This window comes from Dipteris shenzhenensis, chromosome 3 (assembly GCF_047967505.1).
Source record: "Dipteris shenzhenensis isolate YYH24624 ecotype China chromosome 3, Dip_SZ_1.0, whole genome shotgun sequence".
In the NCBI taxonomy this organism is placed as follows: domain Eukaryota; kingdom Viridiplantae; phylum Streptophyta; class Polypodiopsida; order Gleicheniales; family Dipteridaceae; genus Dipteris; species Dipteris shenzhenensis.
Genome location: NC_141598.1, coordinates 63,398,075 through 63,412,791, shown reverse-complemented (window position 1 = coordinate 63,412,791; position 14,717 = coordinate 63,398,075). Strand labels below are relative to the sequence as shown.

The 14,717-nt window shown below is 43.7% G+C and overlaps 1 protein-coding gene across 3 annotated transcripts in view; it reads right to left on the bottom strand.

Moving 5' to 3' along the window:
• Positions 1-11,709: 11,709 nt before the first annotated feature.
• LOC147904151 (uncharacterized) overlaps positions 11,710-14,717 on the bottom strand; it is a 118,181-nt gene continuing 115,173 nt past the window's right edge. For all 3 annotated transcript variants that reach the window (XM_087372766.1, XM_087372765.1, XM_087372763.1), the window contains 2 exons: positions 12,276-12,331; positions 11,710-12,049 (listed from right to left, as the gene is read on the bottom strand). In XM_087372766.1, the coding sequence (XP_087228892.1) occupies positions 11,978-12,049; positions 12,276-12,331 (128 nt within the window). In that variant the 3' untranslated portion in view covers positions 11,710-11,977. The remainder of the gene's footprint in view (positions 12,050-12,275; positions 12,332-14,717) is intronic.

Below are 14,717 nucleotides of genomic sequence, written 5' to 3'. Positions count from 1 at the left end.
AGGTGTCTAGGGGGTGTTTTATAGTCTAGTGAGTCCTAGGGATGCCATGTGTCATATTGGGTGCTATCCCATATGCATAGGTGTTGATATGTGTGTGTGTGCTCTTATATAAGATATGTACTTATCTAGTGTCAAATGAATCAAGTATCAATATACAAGCTCTTTGGTCTACATGTGAGTACTCTCATTTTTGTTCATTGCTCATCATTTCATTTCCATTGCATTATGTCTCCTTTTGAGTATCACTTCCTCTCTCCCTAGCCTACCCTCTCTCTCTCCCTCTCTCTACCATGTTCCTTCAGAACTGGGGTCTAATTGAACTAGAATTGGGAGGCCTAGAGGCCCCGGATTTGGGTTATAGTATGCATGTAGTCTTGGCTTTATGTGGTATGGAAATGCATTGGCAAGGATCACATCGTTTGACAAACTCCGTAGCATTCGTGAAGAGAATTGGCTACCATAATACAACTTGTAGTACTTTATGGGTTGTGAGCTCTCCTGTGAAGTGGCCGCCACTAATGCCAGAATGAGCTTCCTCAAGAACCTCTACAAACTCATCTTCTTGGACACATCGACACATAATGCCATCTTTACCCATCCGGTAGAGTTGTTTCAGCTATTAGTTGATTTGGGGTTGCATCCTTGATTAGTTTTCTAGCCTTATCCTTATTGAGTGTTCTATTATGAGGAAATCCATTTGTTAAGAAGTGTCCAATCTCTTGTGCCATTCAGGAATTAAGTCCACCAAGAATAATGGGGCATCTAGAAGATCGTCTTCGACTCCTATCGCAAGCTCTCCATTAGGGATCCGAGACATATGAGCAGCCATGAAGTGCATATGTCCCTTCTTGACTGCCATTGTGAAGTCAAATTCTAGGAGGATGAGCATCCTTCGAGTGATGTGACCGGTCATGCATGGTTTATTGACCAAGTAAAGGAGGGCTTGGTGATTGATGAACAAGACAAACTTGTTCCCTAACAAGTAATTCCTAAAATTTTTAACTGCATATACCATGGCCAGTCCTTCACGTTCAGTGGTGGTATAATTCATATTGGCATCATTTAGCTAGCAACTAGCAAAGTATATTGGATAATCCAAATTAAACTCACTCGGCTGTGCCAGTATGCACCCTATTGCAAATTTTGAGGCATCAATGTGAACATGAAATACTAAGTCCTAATTGGGCACTCAAAGAATAGGGGCAAATGCCAAGACCAACTTAAGGGTCTCATAGGATAATTGTCACTTCTATCCATTGGATTATAATCAGCAACTTGTACAAGGGCCAGAAATCTTTGCATAATTGTAAATAAATTGGCGATAGTAGCCCATGTGCACGGTGAATTGCTATACACATTTTGCATTCATGGGTGGGGATACTTCCACAATAAAGTAGCCACCCTAGGATGTGGACTACATGATATGAAGATGTGGATTAAGGACATCCACAAGGAGAGATGTGGATAAGAGGATCCCACAAATATTGACTATTCTAAAGGATCTCTCTATATAAGAAGCCTATCATGTATTGTTGAGATATACATTGCAATAGATTGAGTGTTTCATACTTTTTGTCTCTCTCCTCATGGTTTTCCGTGCTTGGTTTGATCCTCTGTGATCTTTATGCTCATTGAGTGTTAGACTAAGAAAGTAGCCTGAGCTAGCCAATCATTGGGCTAGTACCAGACCTCGTGAGCCCTTTGATCACAGCCCCTTTCTTTTTTCCCTTTTTGAGTTTTGCCCTTTCTCTTTCCTCCCTTTCCTGCATCAGCGGTGAGTTTTGTGCTTTGTCTTGGAAAAACAAACGTTATTGGTGACCCTTGGTCTAGCTAGAGGGGACCTATGGAAGCACCCTCAACTCCACAGCCGTTAAGGTCATTCTTTCTCTAGCCGTGCAACATGCAGTTCAATCCCTCTAGGACAAGGCGGTCGTGTGGACAGAACCATGGGCCTCACACCCACAAGGAGACAGGTGAGGAAGTGGATCCGGGAGAGCTTGGCACTAGAGGACGACCACATTCAGGAGGTCACCGTCTATGAAAGAGGTGTCTTCCTCATCTAGCTGAGCTCCCTTGTTTGACACTTGTGGAGTAGAGCCTCATCCTCCTTGGCCCGCATTTGGTATACTCTTCCCTTGGTACCACGGCTTTACAGTGGAGGACATGGACACAACACACCATGTTCCTTGATTCCTGAGGCTCCCAAAGGAATACAGAGCCATCCTCCCCTCCATTGGTAGAGTGTTTGAAATAGTGTTGGAGTCCCCGTCAAATTCGGTAGCATTAGTGGTAGTAGACGATGGAGTCCCCAGGATAAGACTGGTATTTGAGAGCCCCGAGTCCCTCCTAGAGTCGATCCTCCTCGAGACCCTTGAGGGGTAGACTTCAGCAGCGAGTGGAGACTTCTAGGTTTCCAAGCCAGTGTCTTCATTGTAGGTCAATGGGTCATTTAGCCAGAGTCTTGTCCTCACGGTGGACAAAGCGTGATCTCCTCCCCCCCAACCCCTCTAGGGCAAGCAGAGTCAATAGTCAAGGGCCCAGCACCCCCTCGGATAGAAACAAAAGGAGTCTCATACCCCCTAGGTGACACCTTCAAAGGGGGATTGGACCCAGGTAAAAAAGGAAAAAAAACAAGCAAACTGGCTAGAAAGCTTCGTTTTTAATGGGCTAGATGTAGGGGAGAGAGAGAGTAGTTTGAGAGGCACTTGCAGAGGGGTAGCTACAGGAGCCCTTAGTTGGACACCCCTCCCTCCCCGCGATAGGCGCCACTGTCCAACCAGTCAATCCTTCTGTGATGGAGGTCCAACGTCCGCAGTCACCGATGCGTCAGCAGCAGCAAGCCTCAAGAGTTCCTGATGTTGCAATGGTGGAAGCTGTGGAGGTTAGCCTGGCAACAGTTAAGGAGGAACTATTCGCCCCCCAACCCCTGGCAAAGTCATGAAAGGTAGTTTTTTTGGTTTAGGCACCCACTCATAGGAGAGCCTTGTTTTTTGTATTCCCATCCACATGAGTTGAACCATAGTGAGTTGGAATGTGCATGGGCTCCACGATGGTGCTTGTAGTCAGCCCCACAGTACTTGCAAGAGTTGCAAAGGGCAGTGGTAGGGTGAGCATTAGACTTTCTTTTGATACAGGAGCATATGTTCTCAACATCAGACATTAGACGGTGACACCACCTCCTTTCGGGGAGAGGCCTAGAGGTGTGGTCCCCTGTCGTAGGATGGAGCGGAGGGGTCTACATCTCTCTCTCACAAGCAGTGGCCCCGAAGGTCTATGATTAGGGTAAGCTTATCTCAGGGCGGGAAGTTTGGATGGGAATCATGGTGCGAGAGTCCAGGATTGGGATCCTGAATGTGATTAGGGTAAGCTTAGGGCAAGCAATTTGTATGGGAATCAGGGTGCGAGAGTCCAGGATTGGGATCTTGAATGTGTATGCCCCAGTGCGCAAACAACACCGTTTGGCCTTTTGGAGGAGGCTAACAGAGTGTCTTTTAGATGTTAACTCTTGGATCATCAGAGCATACTTCAACAACCTGGAGTTTGGGGAGGACAAGCAGGGCGGTGCCTCATTCTCTAAGATTCCAATAGCAGAGTAGAGCACCTGGGAGTAGTTTATTTTCATGATTAGTGGTAGAGACCCCTGGGTGAGAGCCAGAGTTTAGCATGATACCGGCCAACCTCCTCTTTCCTTTTGGCCAGAGAAGACGTGATGGACTACTTGAGAGGCTAGATTGCTTCTACGTTGGGGAATGGGCACTCCACAATGGCTCTACTGGGATTCTGGGAAATTTTCCATAATTAATAGAAGTCTTCTTCATGCAAAAAATATAAAAATATCATGATTTACGAAACTTTGTAAAAGTATAGTCAGTTTGCTAAGTTGTTCACAATAGGAGAGCTCTACTTCTCTAGATTTTGTGTTTCCTCTTACATAGTCATGATGTAGCTCGATGTGCTTTAATATAAAAAATACCAGATTTCTTTCTAGTCAACTAATCCCTTATGCTGTTTGTCCTAATAGTAACTCCACAAGATTAGAAGAAGTCTTTTGTACCAAATGTCATGTTTATGAATAGCTCTCTGCATAAGTAGAGGGACGGCAAGTGTAGGCTTGTTGTGATACATTAGCTGAATGAAACAACACCAAACCAATTGTTGATCTTTTGTTTCCTAGCTTTTGTGCCCAATTTACACTTTTAGTGATGTGACGACTTAAATCAATTAACTACCATATTTGAAACCATGATACTATGTTCCTTGTGCATATGAGAGAACTTGTTGTTAATTTATAACATTTTATGTGTTTGACTAGGAATTTCAATCCTGTATTACAATGTAGGTTTGTTAATAGTTTAGTTATCCACAACTATACTACAAAACTTTGAGATTTCTCTCCATTAAGATGGTCTACTGCACCACTATACTGGAAAATTTTGAGGTTGTTGCATGATTGAATAGGAACTTCAATCAAGTACTATAATTTTGGTTTGCTAATAGTTGTGTTTTCCACCAACTATCTATACTCTCATAGGATCTAACCCCCTTCGAGAGAGTATATTGCAAAATTTTGAGATTTTCCTCCATTGGGGTAGCAAATGGATCTGCATTTTGCATGGAGAATTACAATTTAGGTTGTTGCATGATTGAGTGGGCAGTTCAATCATGTATTATAATTTAGAGTTGGTAATAGTTGAGTTTTCCACCAACTATCTGTACTTCATAGTATCTAACCATCTTTGAGAGAGTAAACTGTGAAATTCCCTCCATTGGGGTAGTAAATGGATTTGCATTTTGCATGTAGAATTGTTCTAGAGATTTTATTTGTGCATGTTTTAAGGAAGCATACTGCGATCTTCATTTCTCTCAAGTTTTGACGGAAAGATGTCCAAATTTTGTCTTTCATTAATTTTTTAATGGTGGCTATCCTTTGTTATATAAATTTAATTGACCATTTGTCCTAGCAATATTTTATATTCCACATAAAGAATGATATAACCATATTTGTACAATCTAGCTGCTTCTTTTAATTCATAAAGTGATCCCAATATTTTGTGATTTTGTATCCCTTGCATTTTAGAGCTTTGGGTTGATTGGTCTTATTTATTTAAAAGTCCAAAGAGAAAAGAGTCCCTTTTAAACTTTTGAAAAGTTCCATACAATAATTTCTAGGAATAAGAAAGAGGCCTAGATCTTTGTAGTACAGATCATAGGGCTATTTTTTTTCCCCCCAAAGAAAGGAACCTTCTATTAATGCTTGAAAAACTTCATACAAAACATCAGCCCCGAAGGTGCTGAGTATGGAAAAAGCGCTGGGATAAAGGCTGAAAGAAGAAAACCCGCTTGTTCCAAAGAGACCCAGCTCACTACCTAGGGAATCGCTAGTACCTCCCACACACTATCCTCTAGAGGGGGATGATGATACGGGCTATCAGGAGAGACCACCTCATGGAACTCTATCCTCTCAATGCTCTGATCCTATATCCGACAAGCTGGAGAGACCTCATCAATTTGGAACGCGTGCCCTCCCTCAATCAAGCATGCCACCATCCCCCAGGTGTAGTCCCTTTGAAGGCTCTGCATGCGGGTCATAATCTTGAGGGCTCCCATCCAAATCCTCATTGCACTACGACAGCTCTAGAGGCAGTGAGGGATCATCTCCAAAAATCCAACATAGCAACAATGACACTGCCTCTCCACCCACATCTGCTCCAACCATGAACCCATGGGCAAGCCTCCGTGGGTGGCTAGCCAAAAGAAGTAGGAAATCTTCCTTGGTTGCAAATTGGACCATAGACGCATCCAAAACCTAGAATAGACCTCTCGGGGCACCTTGTGGACCACCCAATGCCTTTCCCTTGGAGGGTTCCAAATTGAAGAGTCCATTTGAAGCCTCCTGCCAATCTGAGTGGTATAGGAAAAGAAGGGCACCTTGTCCACCTGCTCGGAGAGGCCGATTGTGGAAGGCCAAAACCAGGATTAATGTGCCACTCCTTCCCCAATTGGCACACCACTTTGATTTGCCAATGAATCCCATCCAAAACTCCCGTCCATCTCTGTGTCTCTCTCAGTGAGTGCCTGAAGTAGGCCCCCATATCCTACACAAAAGAAACCAGGCTGTGTGCTGCCTCGCTAAATCATCATCCTCAAGGGGATTCTAGTCCGAGAAAACTGGCCCAACCATATGCTATCCATTCACATGCGGAGTCCCTCCCACCAAGACTAAGGGATGGCTAGATCAATCTCCCTCATTCACTGTTGTTGCCCTGCTCCTCATATACATGGTAAGGCTCCAAGCCTCGCCTTTGCCTCCATGGGTAATCTACTCCATCTACCAAAGGACTATCCCACTATGCCCATCCAATGAGAGTTTGCATCCTCCAGCATATATGTCCATCCTGATCCCTGATCTCTAGATGCCAAATGAGGGGCTGACATTCGACCTCCTCTCTGCAATGGGACTAAGCATGGATGAGGCCCCCTGCTAATCTCTGCTAGACCCTATGGAGGCTCCTCATCAAGGGGTAACCCTTCCCTGTAAGGGGACCTCTGAAAAGATCCATTTGTGTGAATGCTGCCATTGCCCCCCCAGTGCGTGGGGTGTTCCTGAGAAGCCCTCGCTGTACCTGAGAAGCCCTCGCTATAAGAGGAGCTTCCAAGGCTCTGCGCCTAGGGTGAGGCCGCACAACCAACTTGCCCAAGAGCGCTCTGCTCTACATCTTCGTATCAATGATACCCAAGCCTCCCAATGGCCATGGCATGATCACTGTTTGCCAAGTGACCCGAGCTTTGGTATTCCTCGTGCCGTCCGATCCTACCCAAAGGAAATTCTAAACCAAACATCAGAGCTATCCAATGCATCCTCTGTGAAAGCACCAATAGAAGGCAATGTGCCATGCCATGGCAAGAAGGACCTAGTTTTCCACTAGGAGATGGCCCGCTAGGGAGAGTTTGGCTGAGCTCTTGTAGAGAAGCTTGCGTCGAACACTCACAAGGACCGGGGTGATCTGCTGCTTTGCAGTAATATCAATACCCACCTGGCATTCGAGGTATCTTGTTGTCTGCCCCCATGACATCCAGCGGAAGCCAAAGACACTCCCCCACTCTCGAATCTCTTGTGTCTGCTCAGAGCCTGTGAAGAAACTGATGGATATTGTTCCAGTTGGTTTGTGCACTCAAGGCCTCGCAGTTGATAGCTAGGACTCCCCTAACTCTCTCCAAGCTTGTTGTGGTGCCCTCTGTGTACAAGGTTGTGTCATCTGCAAACTTTGAGTCTAGCCACTCTTCCTATATGATTGGGAGCCTTAACCTTGTGAGGCCAACCACTGGCAATCTTCAAGTAGTAGCCCAATGCCTCCGCCACAAAAAGGAAAAGAAAGGGAGCTAGGGGACAGCCCTGATGGACCAAGTGAGATAGAGGAAAGGCCTCGCCCATGTATCCACCGACAAGCATTAAATTAGAGCTCCCCACATAATGCATAGAGACTCTTCTAATCCATTGGTCTAAGAAACCCAACCTTTGCATAGTGCCCTCTCGGAAAGGCCACTCACCCTATCATAAGCCTTCTCTGAATCCAAGAGAAGGATGGCCAAAGGTTGTGACTCCTCGTCGCTGGCCCAATCCACAGCCTCCTAGAATGTGGAAATATTGTCCAGGATGCTGCGCTCCTAAACAAAGCCGGTCTCTGTGTCATGAATAATGTCGAAGAGATGAGGCTATAGCTCCAAACTCAAGACCTTGGCAAGGATCTTGTATGTGGTATCAAGTATTAGAACATGAAGTCAAGTTGAGTGTATTTTAGTGTGTTCTACTAGGAGTTCTAGTAGAGTCTTATGTGTGAGTGCCACATGTCATATTGGGAGATATCCCATATACACTTTGGTATTCTAGTGTGTGTTTACCCTATATATGATTGTACTTGTGTGTCACATCAAGGAGTCTACATCAAGCTTTATCAATGTGAGTCTTTCCATTTTGGTCTACTGTTCATTTCCCTTTCCTTTCACTTTCATTATGTTTCCATTTGAGTATGATCTTCCCTCTCCCTAGCCTACCCTTTCTCTCTCTCCCTCTCCCTCTCCCTTTCCACCATGTTCCTTCATGTGGTATCAAAGCCATGTCACCCTGTTTTGGAGCTAGGAGGGGGATGTATTGTGGGAGCCATGTATTGGCTTTGATAGGGTCTCTTTATCAGGGCTCTGGCCGAGTTCCAGGATGGTGGTGTATTCCTGGACCTACGAGCTGGTCATGTAGCCATGCTGAGACGTGAGCCTCTGAGTCATGTTGAGTCTCAAGCCATGAGAGTGCTTGGATCAACCTCTGAACATGCTCAAACTTTAGCCTTTGAGCTACAAGGGATGCACAGATTAATAGTCCCTCATTGTCATGTTTTGTTCTTGGTTCCATTCCAGTAGTCCCTCACCTTTCCTTCATGGGGAGGTGTTAGAACATGAAGTCGAGTGTATTTTAGTGTGTTCTACTAGGAGTTCTAAGAGAGTCTTATGTGTGAGTGCTACGTGTCATATTGGGAGATATCCCATATGCACTTTGGTATTCTAGTGTGTGTCTATCCTATATATGATTGTACTTGTGTGTCACATCAACACACATCAAGGAGTCTACATCAAGATTTATCAATGTGAGTCTTTCCATTTTAGTCTATTGCTCATTTCCATTTCCTTTCACTTTCATTATGTTTCCATTTGAGTATTATCTTCTATGTCCCTAGCCTACCCCCCCCCCCCCCCCCCTCTCTCTCTCTCTCTCTCTCTAGCAATTAACAAATTACAGAACAATTATGGTATGTTCCACTCTAGCCAAACTATACAGCACAATAGTAGAGGCAAAATTGAGTGCTTGGGCAGAGAAAGAAAATAAAAGAGCAATGGGACAAGCTGGTTTCAGACCAAAACACTGTACAGTGGATCACCTAGTCACTCTTCGAGTTTTGATGGAGGAAAGCCGCCTCAAGGGGAAGCCACTCTTCTGTTGTTTCATTGACTTTAAGAAGGCATTTGATACAGTGCCTAGGGATGTGCTATGGGAGAGAATGGAATGCATAGGGGTGCCCGAGGAAATAAGGTCTGCTGTCTTTAGACTTTATGAGGAAGTAAAATGTCAACTAAAATGTAAGGATGGGATGTCACAAGAGTTCTATAGTAATATGGGGGTAAAACAAGGATGTCCGCTCTCACCCACTTTGTTCGGCCTATGCATTGATAGACTTGAGGAGTTGGTGAATGAAGAAGCATGTAAAGATGAGTTATACAGCCCTCATCTAGCAGGTCTCGTGATTTGGTTGCTTCTTTACGCAGATGATGTGGTTGTTTTCACCGATAGTGAAAGTAAGATGCAAAAAATGATGGATATCTTCAGCATATTTTGTGCAGAGAGTGGGATGGCTATTAATGTCAACAAAACTAAACTCATGATAGTCAAGACTATACAGCCAAGCAGCCCCCTCCAAATCTTATATAAAGGACAACCCATTGAGACAGTGCACTCATTCAAATACTTGGGTATTGAAATCCCCGCCAATAATAGATGGAATAGCTGTGTGCAACGGAGACTTGATGCAGGATGGGCAAAATACTTCCAATTTGAAAATGAGTGCAACAATAGCAATACGAGAAGGTGGCAAGTACGAAATATGATCTTTGGGGCATATGTGATACAGACAGTACTCTACGGAGTAGAGGTATGGGGTGGGAGTATATCTCCATCAACGTGGAATGAGATAGAGAAAATGCAAAAGTCTTTCATTAGGAGGCACCTGGGCATCAAGGCTACTACACCATACTCTTTGTTACTCCTAGAGACAGGATGGATACCCATAGAGCTACATGCTCTGAAGAGAGTACTCAGATACATCACAAAGGTCAAGTGCATGGATAATGAAAGGCTACCAAAGAGAGCATGGAATGAAAGTCAGAAGCTTCAAAAGACAAACAAGGGCAAGATTTTGACATCCGGATGGGCACAGGACCTAAAAAAATGGTTCAAGAAGTGGGAAGTAGAAGAGTATTTAAACTACTCTTCAGAGGAGATTGATGAAGAGGCTTTTCATTATGACCTGCTGAATGCACTACACAGGAAATGGCAAACAGCAGAAAACAAAGATAAATTTGAGTACTATCGCACATATATCAACCCCGAATATTGGTCAATTTATACAGGAAGGGAGACAACAACGCAGAAGTACATATGTACACCTATAGCAGTGCATAAACGGAGGGCTTTAGCCTCACTTCGCACCCGATCACACCAGCTGCAAATAGAAACAGGGGGATGGAAAAAGATGCCAAGGGAGAGTAGAATATGCCAACTATGTGATCAAGGTATGGTTGAAACAGAAGAACACATGGTAATGATATGCCCTCACTATGCACACATTAGGGAAGAGTTCAATCACCTCCTTGAGGGACATAACAAACTGGCTGATTTGCTGCATAAAGGGTCACCTTCAGCTTTAGGAACATTTGTGTATAAGCTCTTCAAGCATAGGAATCCACCTGAATCCTAGAAGGTGGTTTCTCTTTCCACCCTCCCATCTTCGGGAGGAGCTTTCATGTACTTGTGATATTGTATTGCTCAGGTCCCATAGGCCGATTTTGGTCTTCAGAGGACGATAATATATTCTTCTTCTTCTTCTTCTTCTCTCTCTCTCTCCAACATGTTCCTTCATCAAGCAAGGTGATCGATCTCCATTGTCGAATATGACCTATGTCCCCCTCGTGGGATCAAATAAATCCACCTAAGGAAGGAAGCCCATGTCAAAGATCTCCTGGCAGGCTAAATGGAAAGGGGTGGAAATGATCTCCCAAAAGTTCTGAAAGAAGGCCAGAGTCAACAAGCCATCTTCACCAGGACACTTCTGGGTCGAGAGGGCCTTGAGGGCTCCTCATCCATGAAAGGCTCCTCCACACTTCTGCACAACTCCCACAAGACTACCGTCAGAACATGGTCCCAAACTAGCTCACAGGCGACAAGGCAAAGCTAGAGTCATCCTCTACACCTGAAAGAGCTGATTGTAGAAAATCGTGGTCAGCTCTAAAATCTCCTATGGATCGGTGTGCATAATGCCCTGCGGATCTCGTAAACATTGTAACTGCTGGCCTGCCAGTCGAGGTCCAGTGGTCTGAAAGAACTGCTTCATCATCCTGTCCCCTTGTTGTACCCAACGGGCCCGGGTGGAGTGGTAGGAGAACTTAGCCCACCAAACCTTCGTGTCCTAGATTTCATTCCAGTAGTCCCTCACCTTTCCTTCATGAGGGGATGTTAGAATATGAAGTCAAAGTGAGTGTATTTGTGTGTCCTAGGCCCCTAGGACTTATTTTATACTCTAGTGAGTCCTGGATAGTGCCACGTGTCATATCGGAGATTATGCCATATGCATTGTGACTTTCTAGAGTCTAGAGGCTCACACTATATAGTGTTGTACTAGTCTTGAGTCTTTACACATCAGTCAACATCAAGCTATCTACATGTGAGTATTTTGGTTCATTGCTATTGCCTACTTCCATTTGACTTCATTTCCATTATGCTTGCAATCTTTCCTTTCCATTCCTAGAGAGAGCTTGCCACATGTTCCTTCACTTTTTTATGGAAAAACATAAAATACAACCCACAGAGTGTTAAAGTATTTTTTTAAAATTTGTCCTCATGTTTACATGCAGAACTTATGTCCGAAGTCAGCAAATGAAAACCTGGAATGAAAAACTGTAAAATCCAGAAACCCTTTTGATTCCTTAAGACAATACTCAATTTTGATAGTTGTCCCCTGCATGCAACTATTTGATACTAATAAGAACTTTTTGAGTGGACTTCGACCTACCCACCTCTCTGTATTTTAGGGGTCTGACCATGTTTGTCCCCCCTTCATGTATCTTTTTCTTACCAGTACATAATTCTTTTTTTTTCCAGACACTATAATTAGTCAAGACAAGTAAACCCTTGTTGAAAATAAAACTCTTATGGTCTTCACCAGTTTTGTGTCTCCCCATGTTTCATTGTTATGAAACATGAAAGATCTATTCCCAATCGTTGCAGCTCCTGCAAAACCACCATAGGGTGAAGTAAAAAAACTGTGTTCAAGTTGTCATCGAGCCAGAACTCCCTCAAATCTGATGCTGCTCTTTAAAATGGAAAATCACTACCAGCAGAAGGAACCCGTGCACAGGTCTGTTTGTACTTTTTTTTTAAGAAGCAAACAAATCTTTATATAAAAAGGAGTTTGAATATGCACAACAGAACAAAAGTAGTCATGCATTATGCATACCTTTTTCAACCTCAAGGGTGGTTCCAAAATGGGTTCATCCGTCAGTGTGAATGTTCCTGTGTAAACATTCGATTTCAGTTACCCATCGCAATGGTAATGCCAGAAGGTAATGAAATGTGAACAAAGGACACAACTGTACTAATCAAAGTTCAGTCCAGGACAAAATTAGCATAGAAAAACAATTGGAAATTTTGAGTTTCTAAAACAGGAGTAGCTAGTCACTTAATACACACAATCTTTTGCTGAGATATGGCAATGCAATTTAATTTTCTGTCAAAATTAGAATAGATAACCTTACGTGGAAAATTTTTTTAGCTCAAACCCTCTTTGATTTGAATTGCAGTTAAGCTACTAGTTTGGTCCCATTTTTCACAGATCATCTGGTATGGGCAGAAGACCTAAGCTCTCAATAGACATTTCCTTCTCCAAATCATATCATATACTAGAGAACAACAAAAACATAGTGTTTACCTACAAAAGATTCACTTGGATAACTTGCTCTTAGTTATGTGGTTACATAAATCCAGTAAAAAGCCCAATTCGTCATGTAAAACAAAAGTAGGTTGAAGGTTGTAGAATTGAGTATAGTCATATGCAAGGTTACAAACAATCAAATCCATCATGCATAGCAGGTACAAGCTGTTATAACATGCCCATGTAGAGCATTGCATAAAAATAATCTCTCTCTCTCTCTCTCTCTCTCTCTCTCTCTCTCTCTCGATCCTCGGACCAAGGCTCTCCTCTTTGACTCTGTGATTCGGCTAATAGGCATGTGCAGTAGCCCTTACTGGGGGGACAGGAACTCTCGGATGTAGAGTGGGCTCGAGTAGAGCATCGAAGGTTCTCCTACTGTCAAGGATGATACTAGACTTGGTCTAAGTTATTCTAGTCTAGGGTTTTCACTTTATACTTGGGTTTCATATATATCCTAAGTCTTGTAAACAAACCACCTCCACTGACATAACTCAAGCATCCTCAAGCATGGTGGGATCTATTTCCTTTGAGCTCACATACCTAGAAAGAAAAAAGTGCACCATATTAGCAATATCAAAACCTTGCATCATGCCCTAGCAGCTGAGGAAGATTAGAGATGCTAGTATGCACACACATGCAAGTGGTTTGAGAGATTGGGGCTCCACATGGACAGATTACCCCCATTCTAGTACAACATTGATGCCACTCGGATATCATGAGGTCAACCAGGTCATACATGAGGACCTTCTATAGCTACACACATTCAGGACCTGGTTGGCACCGAGGGAGCTTCCAATGAAGCTCAGCTTTTATAGAGATCGTTGTTTGTACATTTCCAATGAGGGCTTTATTGACCCCCAGGATATACTCGGATTCATCTCCCCCATTCATTGAGGATCTCTATTGGGTAGTTTCAGGTTTCATCACATCGACTTCATCTTGAGAGCGGGCAAGCTGAGGGAGTACCTAGAGAGAGACGGATTTTATGTGATCTATAGGAGATCAAGTCAGAGGAGCAATCCGTTTTCAGATGCCCAGTATATTACAAGATCCAAGGCCACTACTATTGTCTCTTCAAAGATAGCTACGGTCTACTCTCCCACTTCCTTTCTTATCTAAATCAAAGATGCTTAGGCGGCTTCATTCATGAGGCAGTTAACCATCAAGAACGCTTGCTCATATTACAAAAGCAGGAGCTGAGCACACATACAGACCCATCTCATTGCATGATCACAGAGTTCTTTCAACCAGATCACATAGACCCTCGTTCCTTAGGTAGTCGGCGAGGTAGAGATCCAGAGCCAGTGACATGACATACCCGACAGAGGGAGGACACACAAATCCCACTTAGAGACATACCTTCCATGTTTAGACCCACGGCACGACCTACGCAACCGATAGGAATTACTATATCCCTAGTCAAAAGGCCACACCAGACCGCACCCATAGACAGCCGCAAAGCTACAGCCAAGAGGCCACATCGGACCGCACTCATAGACAACCGCTAGCGCTCTATCCTTGATCTTATACCACCGCAGCCTTGCCAACTTTTGGGTCCACCATGACCTCTCTTCTAGAGCTCCAGTATATGTTGTATTGAGCCAGACTTGGCACAGGATTTGATGTGACATGGTGATGATGATGATGTAGATGATGTTGCTGTGATGACTATGTAGCATTGATGCTTTCTGGGACTATGTAGCATTTAGCATCTAGCATGGGTGATGATGCTGATTTTAGTAGTCCACCCTTTCAACTTGTTGTATTATGTTTCTTATAGTCTCATAGACTCATCGGTCTTCCAAAGACTTTAATAAACTTTCTTTCTTTCTTTCTCTTCACGATGGGAATAGCTATGCAGGCCCATTTGAGCACGGGATATGTCGCACTAGCCAGACTCGAGCATCACTGCTTTCACTCACATTTTCGAGATTCCAGTACCAAGTCTCGACTCACTCGTTTGTCTAG